The following is a 14,028-nucleotide window of genomic DNA, read 5'->3' as shown; positions in this document are numbered from 1 at the left end:
GTATATATGTTCCATTTATAACAGAAGGCTTAATTCATCTTTCTCCAGGAAGAGAACAGCGAGCTGACACTCTGTAAATCCTGCCTTTCCATTGTTTAACCGAGAAGTCTCAGTGCAGATGTTATGAAAGAAAGCTCGGAGAGAAAATTCACAGGCATCTCCCCGGCCCATGAAAATAAGTTCTTGATTACAAGCAAAATGAGTCCATTAGAAATTAATCTAAACTAATTACATCTGAACATAAAATAATTTATGAATTGCAAATGTTTATCTTTCCTTTAGAAATATGACTATGGTTAAATTACTTTTGAAATTCATACAAAATGCTTTACCTGGGTAGGAAAACATTGTAAACTCTTTCTGTAATTAAACTGATTACACATGTAAAAATTTTCATCTGCTTCCTATTATAAAGCTGTTTGTCAGCTGCATGAAACAAGGACAAAAACCACTAAGGGTCAGATCTTTTCCTGATGGAATGAGCGTAAGACAGAGCTACTGCTGTTTACACCAGGTAAGGATCTGGCCTTTGAAGCCAGCAGATCCTGCCAGGGAGTCATCTCCTGCAGCCTTGCCATTGCAGCAGTATAAGAATAACCAAAATCCCACCTGCAGGTACTGGGCAAGGAGAAAAATTATGTAAAAAATTACCAGAAAGCATATGGATTAGTTAGGATTCCTTTCCATAGTGAGGACAAATGTTGCAGCAATGGTATTTCTTTAAATTAATGGCTGTTCAAGTAATTCCGATAATCTAAACCAGCTATTTAAAATGTATCAAACACAGTTAATTCGTTAGCCTATTGTTTTCCTTTTCTTATAGGTTTGGTACTGTGGTCTTCACCCATGCAGAATTTCTGCTACAGTCAACAAAGTCAACAGAAATACATATGAATGTTCCTGCACAGGGACAGCAGGGGCATTTACATGTGGTTTCCATTGTCCTGCATTTAACCTCGCAAAGATATTTTGGGGGAATACTTTATTTACATTTTCTTTAAAAAAGAATATGTTTACCTTCTTCCTAAAGATTACCACATGTCAAAACACTTCCAAATCTAAATATTCCATAAAAGAGAATCTGCATAATAAATAATGTATACACATTAAGTGAAAGAATGGTGTAAAAGATGTTCTGAGTATTCACAGCTATTTTGTAACAGGCAGTATCTTAATTTCCAGCAGATTACCCATCTTGGTAAGTGCTAGCCAAGTTTCCGCTGCTTATTTACTCAAAGAACAACTAAGAGATTCGTAAGTATGTTGTTGTTAGTACTAACAGTTTGCACACTGCTGTCTGCTGTGGTACGGTCTAAGGGCTAAAGCACCCTCTGTGATCCTCCGGCACGCTGAGAGGGGCGATCGCTTGGTGCCAGCTCTCACCAGAACTATTTTAGTCATGACACTAAAATGCCCTCCAAGAAAAGTTGTTGTGTCTCTTTCTGGTTGCATCCAAAATTCAGATGCTTTCTAATAACATGGCCAATTCTAATTTTTCAAACACTCTTTCTAGCGTGAGCTGTTCAAACATGGGTTAACTCCACCATCTTGTATAAGCTGCATCTGGTGTTCTCATCAGTGGTGACTGGAGGGACGTGTTCCCTCCTGTAAGTAAAAGAAAATAGTAGGTCTTAATAGTTCTTAGGGAAATAGGAATGGCAGCAGCGGCCGCCTAATATCGGAGTGACGAAATGTTTCCCCCGTTCCAGAGTGTGCGGAGCATGTTAACATCTTGCTGGAGCGTGTGACCACAGCAGCGAAGGCGCTAGTCAGAGGCAGATGACTGGAGAATTAAAACAATTGGGTTTCACAGAGTGCAGGCACTGTGAAGCCAATATGACCCCGTAGCCATTAAGTTCTGAGCAAAATTGCCAGCGTTTACCATTTCACAGTGATACGAGATCACTTTATGCAAACCCAGGAAGCCCAAAAGCTTGAGCGATAGAGGCTGCAGGGGACACTACGGAACCTGCATCCACAACACTGAAGGTTGGGTGTAAAAAACTGCTGACCAGCTCGTTAACCCGACAGAAGCGACCGTTGACTAGTTTGTATCTGTTTGCTGCCTTTTGCAGAAGATGCGGTGAGCCAGGGCGACATTTTCAAAGAGCAAACCACCAGGGCGGCAGCGCCGGCAGAGAGAGGAGGAAGCGCAGGCACCCGCTGAGGGAGCCTCCAGCCACCCAGCCGCAGAAACCGCTGAGGGCCTGCAGATGCACGTCCCGGATCCCGGTGGGGAACCCGGGTGAGGAGCACTGATGTGGATATTAATCTGTCACACGTGGAATGTCAGCCTGAGCGGTGATGCAGCTGCATTTTTGTAATGCATTATTAAAACTGTTATCTTTCCTCTCTAAATTAACTTGAAGGAGATGCTCATAAAAGATTACACTGCTCTGGTTCTGTGTTTTATCAACCACGGGTTTATATCCTCAGTGGTTTCAGGATGGACGTAGCTGCTGGTAAGGTCAAACTACACCTTGTTCGGCGCATGATGGGGGCATTTTGTACCTCCTCATTTCAGAATCCTTTCTCACTTTTTCCCTGAGTGATTTTTACCTGTGTAAAAGGAGACTGTTGGTATCACATCAGCATTTATGGAACAGCATGTCTGATGTGCCAAGGCCACAAAACCTTTGTTATGAAGGAAAACATTCTCAAATATGTTTTGTAGCTGCAGTATTAAAAAGTTTAACACGGAGAAAAGGAGGGGTATGTAGATAGGCTTGCAAAACGTGACACAAATCTTTGCATACAGATTTTTTTCCCCATTATCTTACAGAAAGAGATATAAACTTGGGGCTGGGGTGACAGAAAAAGGGACACCAGAGTCCCAACTACCCACTTTCTGAGGCCACGGAAGGAGGCAGGTCATGCAGCGTTGGCCACTGGAGAAAAGCAGCAGGTTTTCCTTTTTTATTCTTTCAGCTTACCTTCCCTCTCCAAGAAAAGTTAAGGTTCTCATATGAGCGCAAAACATTATTGCTGAAAAAGAGGCTGCCTTCTGCAGCACAAAAGTGTGTCAGCACAGCACTGGTACGTGCAAAACATGGGGGACATTACCCACAAATGATAGAGCAGATCCCCCCAAAATGTGCAGGCAGGAGCACCCCACGCTTGCAGCCCTTCCCTCCTAGCAGGCAGGCTGCCTGCAAATGGGAGAAACCTTTACCTGTGACAGATGGGAGCCCTTTACTTGTGACTGAAAACAAAAAATCAGCCTCAAATTGGGGAGAGCTTGGGTCTGCGCTGCTTGTTACTTTGTCAAAAGAAGGCACATGGTTGTCAAGCCGCCGAGAAAGGTGAGGGGCTTTGCGGGCTCTGCTGGTTTTGCCATTAGAAATTCAGCTTGTGCCCAGTCAGTAAAAGGAGTAAGGACTGGCAAAACAGCATAAATGCACCCTAAAAGCCACGCTCCGCAACCAGGCTAGCAAGGTTCCTGGTGTAGAAAATTCCAAGAATTTTCTTCATTCACACCAACTTAATTGCCTCAAGAACATCTGGAGAGAAGGCTGGCCGCTCCCGTAAAGTGTGAGTAGCGACAACTCACATTTCCAAGAACACTTACTAGATCCTCCATCAAAACCTGGGGCAGTTGCAGCTTAAATATAGGAAAGGTTAAAAATGAGCACAATTTTTCCAGTTCCTTTTAGAACTTTGCCTCCCTTCTCAAAAACACAAAAGTGATACAGGTCTGCTGCTTTTGTTTTTTAAATATAGGTAGTAGGTGACCTTTAAGGTGGACTTTAACCTGCTGGTACTCCACAGCAAGGGCGAACAGGCTCAGAAATTGTGAGAAACTGAAAATTGAAGGGCAAATGAAATGGGAACAGCCACAGAATTGGACAAGTATCAATATTTACTGGGCAGGAGTTAGTACAGTGGGTACTGTTACACAAAACACATTATTTATTCCTTGAGTATTCAGCCGCAGTTCACTCGAAGGACTGCTGTACTCGTCAGGGCAAACGGCTGTCGCGCAGAACCCTCGGCTGGATACCACAGAGGCTCAAGGGCTCTTCTCACGCTGCTTTTCTGAAAGGCAAGTTTAAGTGCTCTGGTTAAAAGCTTTGCCTGGAATAAAGCTGAGCTGCTAATGAACAATATGAGACATATCAATTTTAGACGCAGCTTTTAGCACATCTTCATGCACTTTTATGCACTGGGCAAGACCAGTGTTTTCTTTCTTTCTCCTTGGAAGTGTTCTTGTAAGGAGAACTGAAATCTCTGGTAGGAGTTAGGGCAGTGGTGGTTGAAGTTTTCTGTAGGACACCTGGCTGCCATCACACCGCGCTGCTCACCCGACATCGTGTTGCTGTAGCGAGTGAACAAACTGTGGAAACTGCTACTTCAGTGAACAAGAATCTGCGCTAAGTTCCTGCTGCGAACATGCGATCGGCTCTATGAGGACAGAAACAGGTGTTTATTCCTTCCTACATGAATTATTTGATCTCTTCTCTAAATCCCCTTCTCAGGCCAGTACATCTCCACGTAAATCCCACGCTAAAATTTTATCTGCAGAAAGCATATATTGTATGCGCACTGCCTGGCTCATGAAATATCCATAATTAAATTTCATGAAACCTACGGGTTTTTATATAGGTTTAGACACTCTAAGAAATAAAATAGAAACAGAAGAGTTCTGGCCAACTTCTGTCGGCCTATAGACTTATTAGGTATTCCAGTCTAAGGAAACCAGGAATGTAAGTATTCCTGTCCAAAAATATCCCGTTAAGACTATTTTATTTTAATCACAGCTGCACTAAGAAACACACAGTTCTCTTACACCATTCCATCGTCTTTCCCTGTTATGACAAAAGTACATTTTTCATGTTTTTTATTACAATCATCTTGAAGACAGACACGCCAATATCTGAGCATACTGTAAAGATTTGAATTTCACGTTGTTTGTATCCATCACAGTTCACGTTCCGTACGTCAATAACCCGCACGAGGCTGTTAGGCAACTAGATTTAAACTAGGTGTATTTTAAACAGAGCAGGTAAGACGTGACAAGTTTATCTGGAGAATATTCCAGGCTGTGCTTGGGATGCGAACTGCGGGGCCACAATGGCATTGTGATATTAGCTGCTCGCGCACATATTAATTAACTTCTTTATTCGGGGATCAATCGACACCACCGTTAGTTTTATTGACTTTATCATTAGCAGTATCTTACTTTTGCTTGGATAAAGCTGCTTTACCTAACATAAAATCTATCCTTTCCCACCCGTTATCAGCCGAGCCCGCCGTTTCCCCCCCCAGCCCTCCCCGGGAGGCGGCACTGCCCCTGCCCCTTCCCTGCCCGCCCCCCTGGGACAGCTCGGCCTCCGCCGACCGACCGACCGCGGCCCCCGGGCCTCCGCGGGACCCACCGGCGCCGCCTCCTCTCCCCGCCGCGCTCAGCCCGGCGGCGGCCGGGCCCGGGGGAAGCGCTTCCCCGCGGAGAGCGGGCTCGGCTCGCCGGGGGCCGCCGCTTCCCCGCCGAGGGGCCCGGCGGGGGCGAGGGGGCTCCAGGGGCTGCGCCTCACCCGCCTCCAAGCCCCCGGGAAGCGCCCGGCTGCTTCCCCCGCTGCGCCGAGACGGGCCCCTTCCCGCTGGCGCTGCCCGGCCTCCCCTCAGGGAGAGGGGCGCCTTCCCCTCACATGGACCCCCATGGCGGGCGCCTTCCCCTCACGGAAATCACCGTGGCGGGCGCCTTGCCCTGACAGGGACCCCCATGGCGGGAACCTTCCCCTCACAGGGACCCCCACGGCAGGCGCCTTCCCCTCACGGAAATCACCATGGCGGGCGCCTTTCCCTCACAAGGACCCCCGTGGCGGGCGCCTTCCCCTGACAAGAATCACTATGGCGGGCGCCTTCCCCTCACGGGGGCGGGCGCTCCCCCCTCCCGGAGCCCTCGGAGGAGCGGGCGCCCGGCGGCGGGCCCGGCGGGGAGGGACGGGGCTGGCGGGGGGCTCCCGGCGGGGAGCGGGACACGGCGGGGCCGGGACCGGGGCCGCCCCGCCGCGGGGTGCGGGCTCTGCCCGCGGCTGCGAGGAGGGAAGCGGGCGGTGCAAATCCCCCCCCCCCCCGCCGCCCCGTTCCTCCCCTGGAAAATATTTTGAGCCATTACATTTTCCTCGATTTTATTACCTGAGGGAACTTGACAGAACTTGTAAAGACACAATTGCTATATAACTTCCACCGGTCTAATTTTTTCTTCAAAAGAAAGCCAAATCAAAACGCCGCGGTAAGTTTTGTGAAGCCGAAAACTCAGGAAAAAACGGATAGAAAGTGGTAACGAAAGATGCGCGGAGGTGAGCGGTGCTTCCTCGTCGTGCTGGGCGGTATCTACGGAGCAGAAAGAAACGTGCGAGCTCTACAGCAGGTGTAAACACAGAAAAGAAAGAATTTCACCGATGATTTAACATTAACAGTACCAGAAGTGACGTGAAACCGTCCACTAAAACGTTACCCTTTTCAGTCAATAGGTCGCAAAGTGTCTTAAATTCATTACTTGGCACTTATTGAAATTCGTGACGTCGGAAATGGATTAAAAAAGGTGAAGCAAACCTGAGTGAAACAAAATATATTGTACTGACAACAAATGTAATGAAATAACAGCTTTTTTTTCTTTCTCTTTTTTTTCCCTTTTTTCAATAACTTAAAATACACTAGAAAAAATATGGTCAATATAAATAATTTTGTTTTCATGGAGAACAAATAGATACAAAGCCCGTCCATACCAAAGTTCGCGTAGAAGAGCTTTCCCTCTGTCTTGGCAATAAGCATGAGGGTCTGATGGCAAACTGGGATAACAATCACCGACTGCAAGGTACCCCAGGTTAAATAGCTATACGTCTTTCAAATAATAACAAAAAAATTAAAAAAAAAATAATCACAAGGTTACGTGAATAGATACACCTTTATGAGATAAAATGTAAATGTTTGACAGTCAACTATCAATTCACAAGTTATAGCCAAAATAAACTTTGTTCGTGTGTATCAACATATTTTACATGTACCCAGTACCTCTTATTGGAATTTGCCGTGTGTAAAGTGGTGGTTGGGAATTAAATACTCTTTTTTTTTTTTCCTTTTTCCTTTTGTTTGTGCCCTCAGGACAAGAGAGAGCCGGCAAAGGGAGGCACACTCCGCTCTCCTGATGCTTTCCGCTCCCTTTTATTTCAGAGGTGGGACAGCAAACGACCAACAAAGATTTCAGAGTGGAAAAGGTAGTGCTTGATCTCTCTCTCTCTCTTTCTGCTTCCCTCCAAGATTAAAAGAGCCCAGCCACGTTTGTTTGTTTTGTTTTGGGTTTGTTTGTTGTTTTTTTTTTCTACTAAAGATGAGGGTGAAGTGCAAGTGAATCAAAGGACTCCATCAATGAAATACAAATACATGCAACCCGGAATGCTGCTGGAGGAAGTATCCCGGACAGTTTCCCATTAGAAATTCGCAGAGAAATCATTGTCTCTCTCTCTTTTCTTTTTTTTTTTTTCCTTTTCCCTCTTTTTTTTTTTTTTTTTTTTTCTCTCTTCGTCGTCATCTTTCTTCTTTTTGTCGCTATTCCAGACGTGGTTGTTAAACTCAAGTATCTGATGCAACGTGAAAGGAGGCCCGCCTCTCTTATCAAATTTCTTGTATTAAAGTGAACTTCGCAGAAAAAGGTCAGTTTCAAAACCTGTGAACTTCCCAGCTGCGCGTCTAGTTCCTCTAATTCTTTAAATAAGTATAATATCTCCCGTCAGTTTCTCCTCTCCCTCGTCTTTTTTTTTTTTCTTTTCCCTTTTTTTATTTAAAAAAAAAAAAAAAGCAAAAGCGAGCGGGCCCGGTCACAGCCCCAGGGCGGCGGCGTGTTTCTTGGCCTTGAGGCGGAGGTCGGCGATGCTGGAATTCTTGCTGGTGGTCTTGGCGGCGGCGGCGGCGGCCACCACCGAGGCGGCGGAGGCGGACTCGGCCAGGGTGGCTAGTGGTAGCCCGAAGGGGGGAGCGGGGAACATCATGTAGGGTGCGTGGGCCAGGTGCGGGTGGAGGTGGTGGTGGGCGTGGGCCACGGCGCTGTCCAGCTGCAGCTGCGCCTGAACCTGCCGGGAGAAGGGGCGGGACGTGGCAGCCACCCACCCGCGACCCGTGGGGAGGGTTGGGGTGTCCCCCTTAAATCCCCCCACTCGCGTCCCGCCGCCCACTTGCCTGCTGGAAGGGCATCCGCAGCGCACCCACGTTCACGTACGGGGCCACCCGACAGGCTTCAAACTGGCTGGCGGCGCCGATCAGCACCCCTGAGGGAGGCAGCGGGGCGGTCAGCAGGGGCTTGACCCCACACACACAAACACAACCCCCCATGCGTGGCCGACCCACCCGCGACACTCCCCACCACCCTCCCCAGTACCTTTGTGGAGTTGGTTTTCTTGCTTTCGGCATTTGGCTCTTCGGTTTTGGAACCAGACCTGCGGGGAGAAGGGACGGGGAGGACACGGGTGGGGGGGACACGGGCCGCGCTGCCACCGCCGCGAAGCGTCAGAAAAAATAAATTAAACCCACCGAGAATAATAATAATAATAATAATTTTAAAAGGCAGACAAAGAAACCCGGCTGCGGCACGGGCTGAGCTCCCTCCTCCCGGGCAGCCCCCGCTCATGAGCTCCGAAACGCAAAAGGCAAGGGGGGAGGGGGGAAGAAAAAAAAAAAAAAGTCAAAATACACAGAAAAAAAAAAAAATCGACGTTGGCGGAGTGCTCCTTCCAGAGAAATGACTTTCTGAGTCCCGGGTTCGTCTTTCCACATCAGGGTCCCAAAAGACCGAAATCGCCCCCTGATATCTAATACTGACTGGCGATAATGGATCTTTGCACTGTCAGGCCTGAGAAGATCGTGCTCATTAATAAATAAATTAATTAGCTTTATCTTCAAGAAAAACTAAACACCGAAGAGTGTTTAGACTCACCTTTTTTTTTTGGGGGGGGGGGGGGGGTGTTAATTACTGTCATAAAAGCTTCTCTACAAAGAAGTTTAGAATTTCTCTGTTCCTCTGTGCAGTGGAGGGTAGCACAGAAGCGGAATAATTGTCTCATTATCATGATAATCTAATTTGCTCCCACAGAGAAGGCTGCGCGTTAGACATGAACATACTTTTAAGACGGGAAATGGAATTGTTGAAATAAATTTCCAGAATAAAGTTCTGCTCGCTTAGAGGAGAGAGGGGAGGGAGGGAAGGAGGGAGAGCGCGTCTTAAAACATTCCTGTTTAAAGACAGACCTCTGCACCGCATCTCAGAAGCCACAGCCACCGAGCAATCCTTTCCCCGCGGCCAAAAAAAACCCCAAAAATGTCTTTTTTGAGGTCTTACTTGAGGAGACAAATATAAATGTGAATTTCCCCCGCCCTGTCATTGACTTCAGCCAAGCAAAATCTGCCCAACAGCCATGTTCGCCCTCAGCCTCCCGTGGAAACGCACATTCCATAATTTACAAATTAGTGCAGATGCGAGGCGAAATATTATTGCAAAGCGTTTTCCGGAACGCTTTAAAGGGAATGGCTTTAATCTATGTAAATCTCTAAAAGTTATTATGCACCCTGCGATTTGGCATAATGGGAGCGCGGATTATGCGCCGCCGCCGCCGCGTTTCTTTGTCGAGCAAACAGCCAGCAGAAGGAAGCACCTCCCTTTTACATTTTTCATAGCCAAGTTGAAACCCTGCAACTTTGTTTTGCTTTGCTTAAGATTTGCTGCGCGTAAATAGGCGCCCGCCTCGGCGGAAAAACGGGGCAGCGGGAAAATGAAGGCTCCTTTATATATATATATTTTTTGTTTGTTTGTTTTTAATTTTTTTTTCTTTTTCTGTGTGGGTCAGGCTGTGATGACAAAAGCTGCTTATTACTACTTTTTCGGTTCAACGTGAGTGCTCTGTCGCTGTCCTCACCCTGGTACAAGATGCAGGGAAACCCCCCAAGGATTGTGCGCGTAGTTGGGTGCAGATGGTGGCCTACGAGCACAAAGATTGAGGGGGAGTATCTGTTACAGCAAGACTTTCTAGCAGCTGCAGATGTGAGGGGCCTAAAACTACTCCATGTGTTCAAACAAATAATGACCATCATTTTCTCTTCTTTTATTATTAGAACGGAAATAAACCGGAGCAGCTACATTTGTTCTCATTTGAGGAGTTCCCGTCCTCCCCAGCCGGGCAAAGCCCGGAGCCTTCCTCACTCTTCATCACATCCCGACCAAACTCCCAGAAATCAGCCCAGGAACCGATTTGGCAAAACTTTGGAAGGGCAGCCCGAGGTTAAACGCGCAGGTTAAAAAAAAAAAAAAAAAAAAAAAAAAATTTCAAAGGAAGCTGTGGCTTCTCGGTACGGGAGAACGCTTAAAATAGCCTGGTTTTATCCCAGACTTTTGTATTTCATAAATCCGAACAAAGCCGGTCTGTGCACTTCGCTCCATTTTCGTGTCGCTTCCCTCAAGATTTAAGAACTACGACGAGAAACGGACTGTAAATCTGTATTTTTTTTTTTTTCCACTTAGCAGTTTCTAATTTAGTTTATGGTCACTACATCTATAAAGTTAATTAGTACGTCCGCCCGGTAAACCCTGCGCCAGGAGCAGCCCGGAGAGGGACCGCAGCCCACGCCAACAAAATCGCCATTGTAGCTCTCACGATGAAATAAATGCAGAAATTAAATAAAACATGACAAAGCGAGGAGCAGGGGACTTAAACCCCCCAGAAAGCCCGGGGGATTGGGGATGGGGGGTGATTTTACAAGATTTGCCGGGTGCAGCCTGTGGCAGGGGACGGGCCACCACCGGGTTTTACCGAGCTGGCCCCTTCCACCGTGCTGACAGCCCCACGCACACGGGCACCCACGCACGGCCTTGGCTACCTGCACCCTGGCCTCCGATAGCCCCAGCCGCTGGCTCAGCTCCTCCCGCATGAACGCGTCCGGGTAGTGGGTCTCGTCGAAAAGCCTTTCCAGCTCGTTCAGCTGCTCCAGGGTGAAATTCGTCCGGCTCCTCCTCTGCTTGATTTTCGTCTGCCCTTCGTCTTCCATCGCTTTCGCATCCTCCTTGCGCTCCTTCAGCTCTGGGGAGACTGGGCACGACACGGGCGGTCAGACAGACCGACACGGGGGACCGCGGCGGTGCCAGCCCCGGGGCGGGAAGCGGGGACACCGGGGCTCCCCCCCAGCCCGCCGCTCCCCTCCGCGACGCGGGTGCTCGGAGAGGGAGGGGGGGAGAACCGGTCAACCGCCCCCACCCACCCCCCCCGGGGGGACTGGAGCAACCGGGAGCGGGGCCTCTGGCTCCCGGAGCCGCGCTAGGCCCGCCTCGGCCGCTGCTTTTCCGGGCCCCGCCGCTCGGCTCCGGTAACGGCTGGCGGTGGGGAACGGAGCCCGGCGGGCCGCCAGCCCGCAGCCCGCCCGCACCGGTGGGCTCCAGCCCCGGGGAAAGGAGGGGGGGGTGTGGGGGATGCGCAGCAACAGGTCCCCGGTACGCTCCGCCGGTCACCGCGGCCCCTCCGCACCTCGCTTTCTCCCGGGGATTTTGTTTTCGTTGGCTCTGCGCGGACATCCCCCCCTTCCGCGGGATTTCCGCGCCGCGGAGCTGCCCACCCGGCCCTGCCCCGGTAACGGCTCCCCCCGCGCCCCATCGTTAACACAAATTCGTTTATTAGCCCGTTCCGGGGGATGGTCCCGGCCGCGCCGCGCTCCGCCGAGTGACGCTTGTCCGAACAAAAGGGCGGCAGTGAACCGCGGGGCCCCGCGCAGCGACGGGCCCTACCCCGCCGCCGAGCGCGGAGATTCCGCGCTTCTCGCACCGCCGGCGCGGCCCGGCTGCCTTCCCGAGAGCGGCAAGGCGACCCCCAGTACAGGCACCGCGGCCATCTCCCCGGCGCGGAAAAAGCGCGGAATAAGCGCGGGGCATTGCTGAAGAAAGCCGCGGGGCGCGGAGGCGGCGGGTTGAGCGTCCTGCGGCCCGGCCCCACGCGTGTCCGCGCTGCCGAGACCCGCGGGGGGGACGAAGGGGCCGGCGCGCCCGGGCTTTCGTTGGCAGCGCGGTTCTCCCGCGGGATGCTAAACGGCAGCGGATCGCCTTAGGAGCAAGTTAAACGCTTCTTTAAATATTTTAATATAAACTTCGAGGCCGGGCGCGGATTTCCCGTAATTGGGAAAACCCGGAAAGCCGCCCATCAACGCCGACCGCAGCCTCCCCACGGGCGCTGCCGCTTTACCGAGCCCCTTCCACCCGCGCCCGCGGTGCGTCTCGCCCGGTGCGCGGCCATCGCCCGCTCCCGCCTCCGCTCCGCGCGTACCGACCGCGACGGGGTAAGGGAAGAAGTGGGGAGCCCCCGATGCCGCCGTTACCGTCGCTGAGCTTGGGGGTGGCCGCCTCGGCGGCTCTCTCGGCGGCGGCGTCGGGCTCCCGCGGCGGGGACCTCCCGCCTCCCACCCGCGCCGCGGGGCTGCCCGCTTCGTCTCGGCCCGGTTCCGCCGCGGCTCCGCCGGTCTCCCGCGGTCCGCGTAGGGGTCCGCTCTCCAGCACTTCACGGTAGGTGATGAGCTCCTTCTTCTCCTTCGTTTTGGGATCAAACGACTTAGAGACAAACGCCGTCAGCTCCTCCATGGCCGCGGCTCAGGGGCGCGCTGCCCCGGTTCCCCGGGTGGGCATCCACGGGGGTGGGGGGGGGGGGTAGGGGGGGTGGCGGCGCCCCGGGGCCGTGCCGAGCCGAGCCGTACCGTGCCGCCCGACGTGGAGGGCTCTCGGGGTCTGATAGTGACGCCGCGATTGAAGTGGCACTATTTATACTTTGCAAAGCCTGCCCCTTGTTCCCGGCGAATTACCTCCCCTCGGAGCTCTGACTGGACCCCTTCTCCGCCGCCCGGCCGCGCCGCCCGCCGCGGGGCACTGCGGCCAGGCCACCCCCGGCCCACCCGCCCGCCGCCCGCTGCGCCCTAATTAATTTAATTAAGCGCGGGCCCGCGCTCGAGGTCCCGGGCGAGCGCGGCGCGGGAGAGGGGCCGGAGCTGCGGGGGAGTGGCCAAGGCGGGGGGGGGGGGCGCGCAGGCTCCGCGCCCGCGCACCGCCCCGCGGGGAGGGAGGAGGGGGGGTGTTGGGTGTTGGGGAGGCCCCCGTGGGGTGCGGGGCCGAGGTAAGGGGCGCTTCCCCCGCCGGGAGCCGGCCCGTAACGGGCAGCGCCGGAGAACCGGCCCCGGGGGAGCAGCGGGGGAGCCGGAAAAGTTCCGCCGTGGACGCCCAAATCCACCAAAATAAATTACCGGCTAATTGACAGTGACAAATACAGCCGTATCATTAACGTTTTCTCGTACGGCGAATTGAGGCATCAGATTAGAGCGAATCACGCTATTTATTGCTAATATTGTTTTTCCTTTGTTGTTTAAATCCCATTAAGAGAGTACTTTTGTTGACAGAAGTCGTCTCTTTTACACCTTCGCTAGAATTCTAATAAATTATTCAAAATTGTTTAACTCTTCCTTATGTATTGATTTTTCATTTGACCTTTGGAGAGATGACTTTACATAAAAGAGCGTTTATTTACTCGGGCAGGTACGGAATTGGGGACGGAATTAGCATTTCTTCAGATCCAATTACACACGTCTCAGCCGCGATAGGCAACGATTTGCCGTTACCCCGTTTCAGGCAGCGGAGCGGGTCCCGCCGCCGGTGAAACCGGTCCCCGCTCCGCTCCGGGAGGCATTTTCGGGACGGGGGAGGGGGGGGATCGGACCCCGGGGGGAACGGACCGGCCCCGCGCTGCCGAGCGGGCAGATGCCGGTGTCAGCGGCTCTTCCGTCCTCATGTTTTGTTTTTCCACACGCAACACTTCGCCCATTCCCGTGGCGGGGAGCGTGTGCTCGGGAACTCGCGTTAAACTAACCGAATTCGTCAAAAGACAGAATTAAGTGGAGGATTCCAGCGTTTCGTTGCGTTTCTCGCCGTTGCCCGGGCGGAGGCTGAGCTCGGCCCGGTTTCTCCCCCTGCGGCCGGGGCGCTCCCTTCCCCGGGGCACAGCCCGGCCCCCGGCGCGG

General features: G+C 51.8%; 1 protein-coding gene across 2 annotated transcripts; it reads right to left on the bottom strand.

Moving 5' to 3' along the window:
• Window positions 1-7,465: 7,465 nt before the first annotated feature.
• Window positions 7,466-12,604, bottom strand: SHOX2 (SHOX homeobox 2). 2 transcript variants are annotated; one of them, XM_074834619.1, is made up of 5 exons: window positions 12,346-12,604; window positions 10,864-11,072; window positions 8,375-8,432; window positions 8,170-8,264; window positions 7,466-8,099 (listed from the first exon to the last, which is right to left on the bottom strand). In XM_074834619.1, the coding sequence occupies exons 1-5, from the start codon at window positions 12,602-12,604 to the stop codon at window positions 7,818-7,820; spliced, it is 903 nt and encodes a 300-aa protein (XP_074690720.1). In that variant the 3' UTR covers window positions 7,466-7,817. The 2 variants fall into 2 exon arrangements, with proteins under 2 accessions (XP_074690720.1, XP_074690719.1); XM_074834618.1 differs by having other exon boundaries at window positions 7,466-8,069; window positions 8,176-8,264.
• Between the last annotated feature and the right edge of the window lie 1,424 nt (window positions 12,605-14,028).

This window comes from Strix aluco, chromosome 9, assembly GCF_031877795.1.
Source record: "Strix aluco isolate bStrAlu1 chromosome 9, bStrAlu1.hap1, whole genome shotgun sequence".
Lineage (NCBI taxonomy): Eukaryota > Metazoa > Chordata > Aves > Strigiformes > Strigidae > Strix > Strix aluco.
Note: the sequence above shows the minus strand (reverse complement) of the source record. Positions and strands in the feature narration are given on the sequence as shown.

Bases quoted from the DNA above. Each gene is read 5' to 3' on its own strand.
- SHOX2 (XM_074834619.1), bottom strand. From the start codon at position 12,604: ATGGAGGAGCTGACGGCGTTTGTCTCTAAGTCGTTTGATCCCAAAACG. The intron at 8,265-8,374 runs GTACTGGGGAGG...TGCCTCCCTCAG, and splicing joins AGAAAACCAACTCCACAAAG to GGGTGCTGATCGGCGCCGCC. The intron at 8,100-8,169 runs GGGCGGCGGGAC...CGCGGGTGGGTG, and splicing joins TGCCCTTCCAGCAGGCAAGT to GCTGCCACGTCCCGCCCCTT.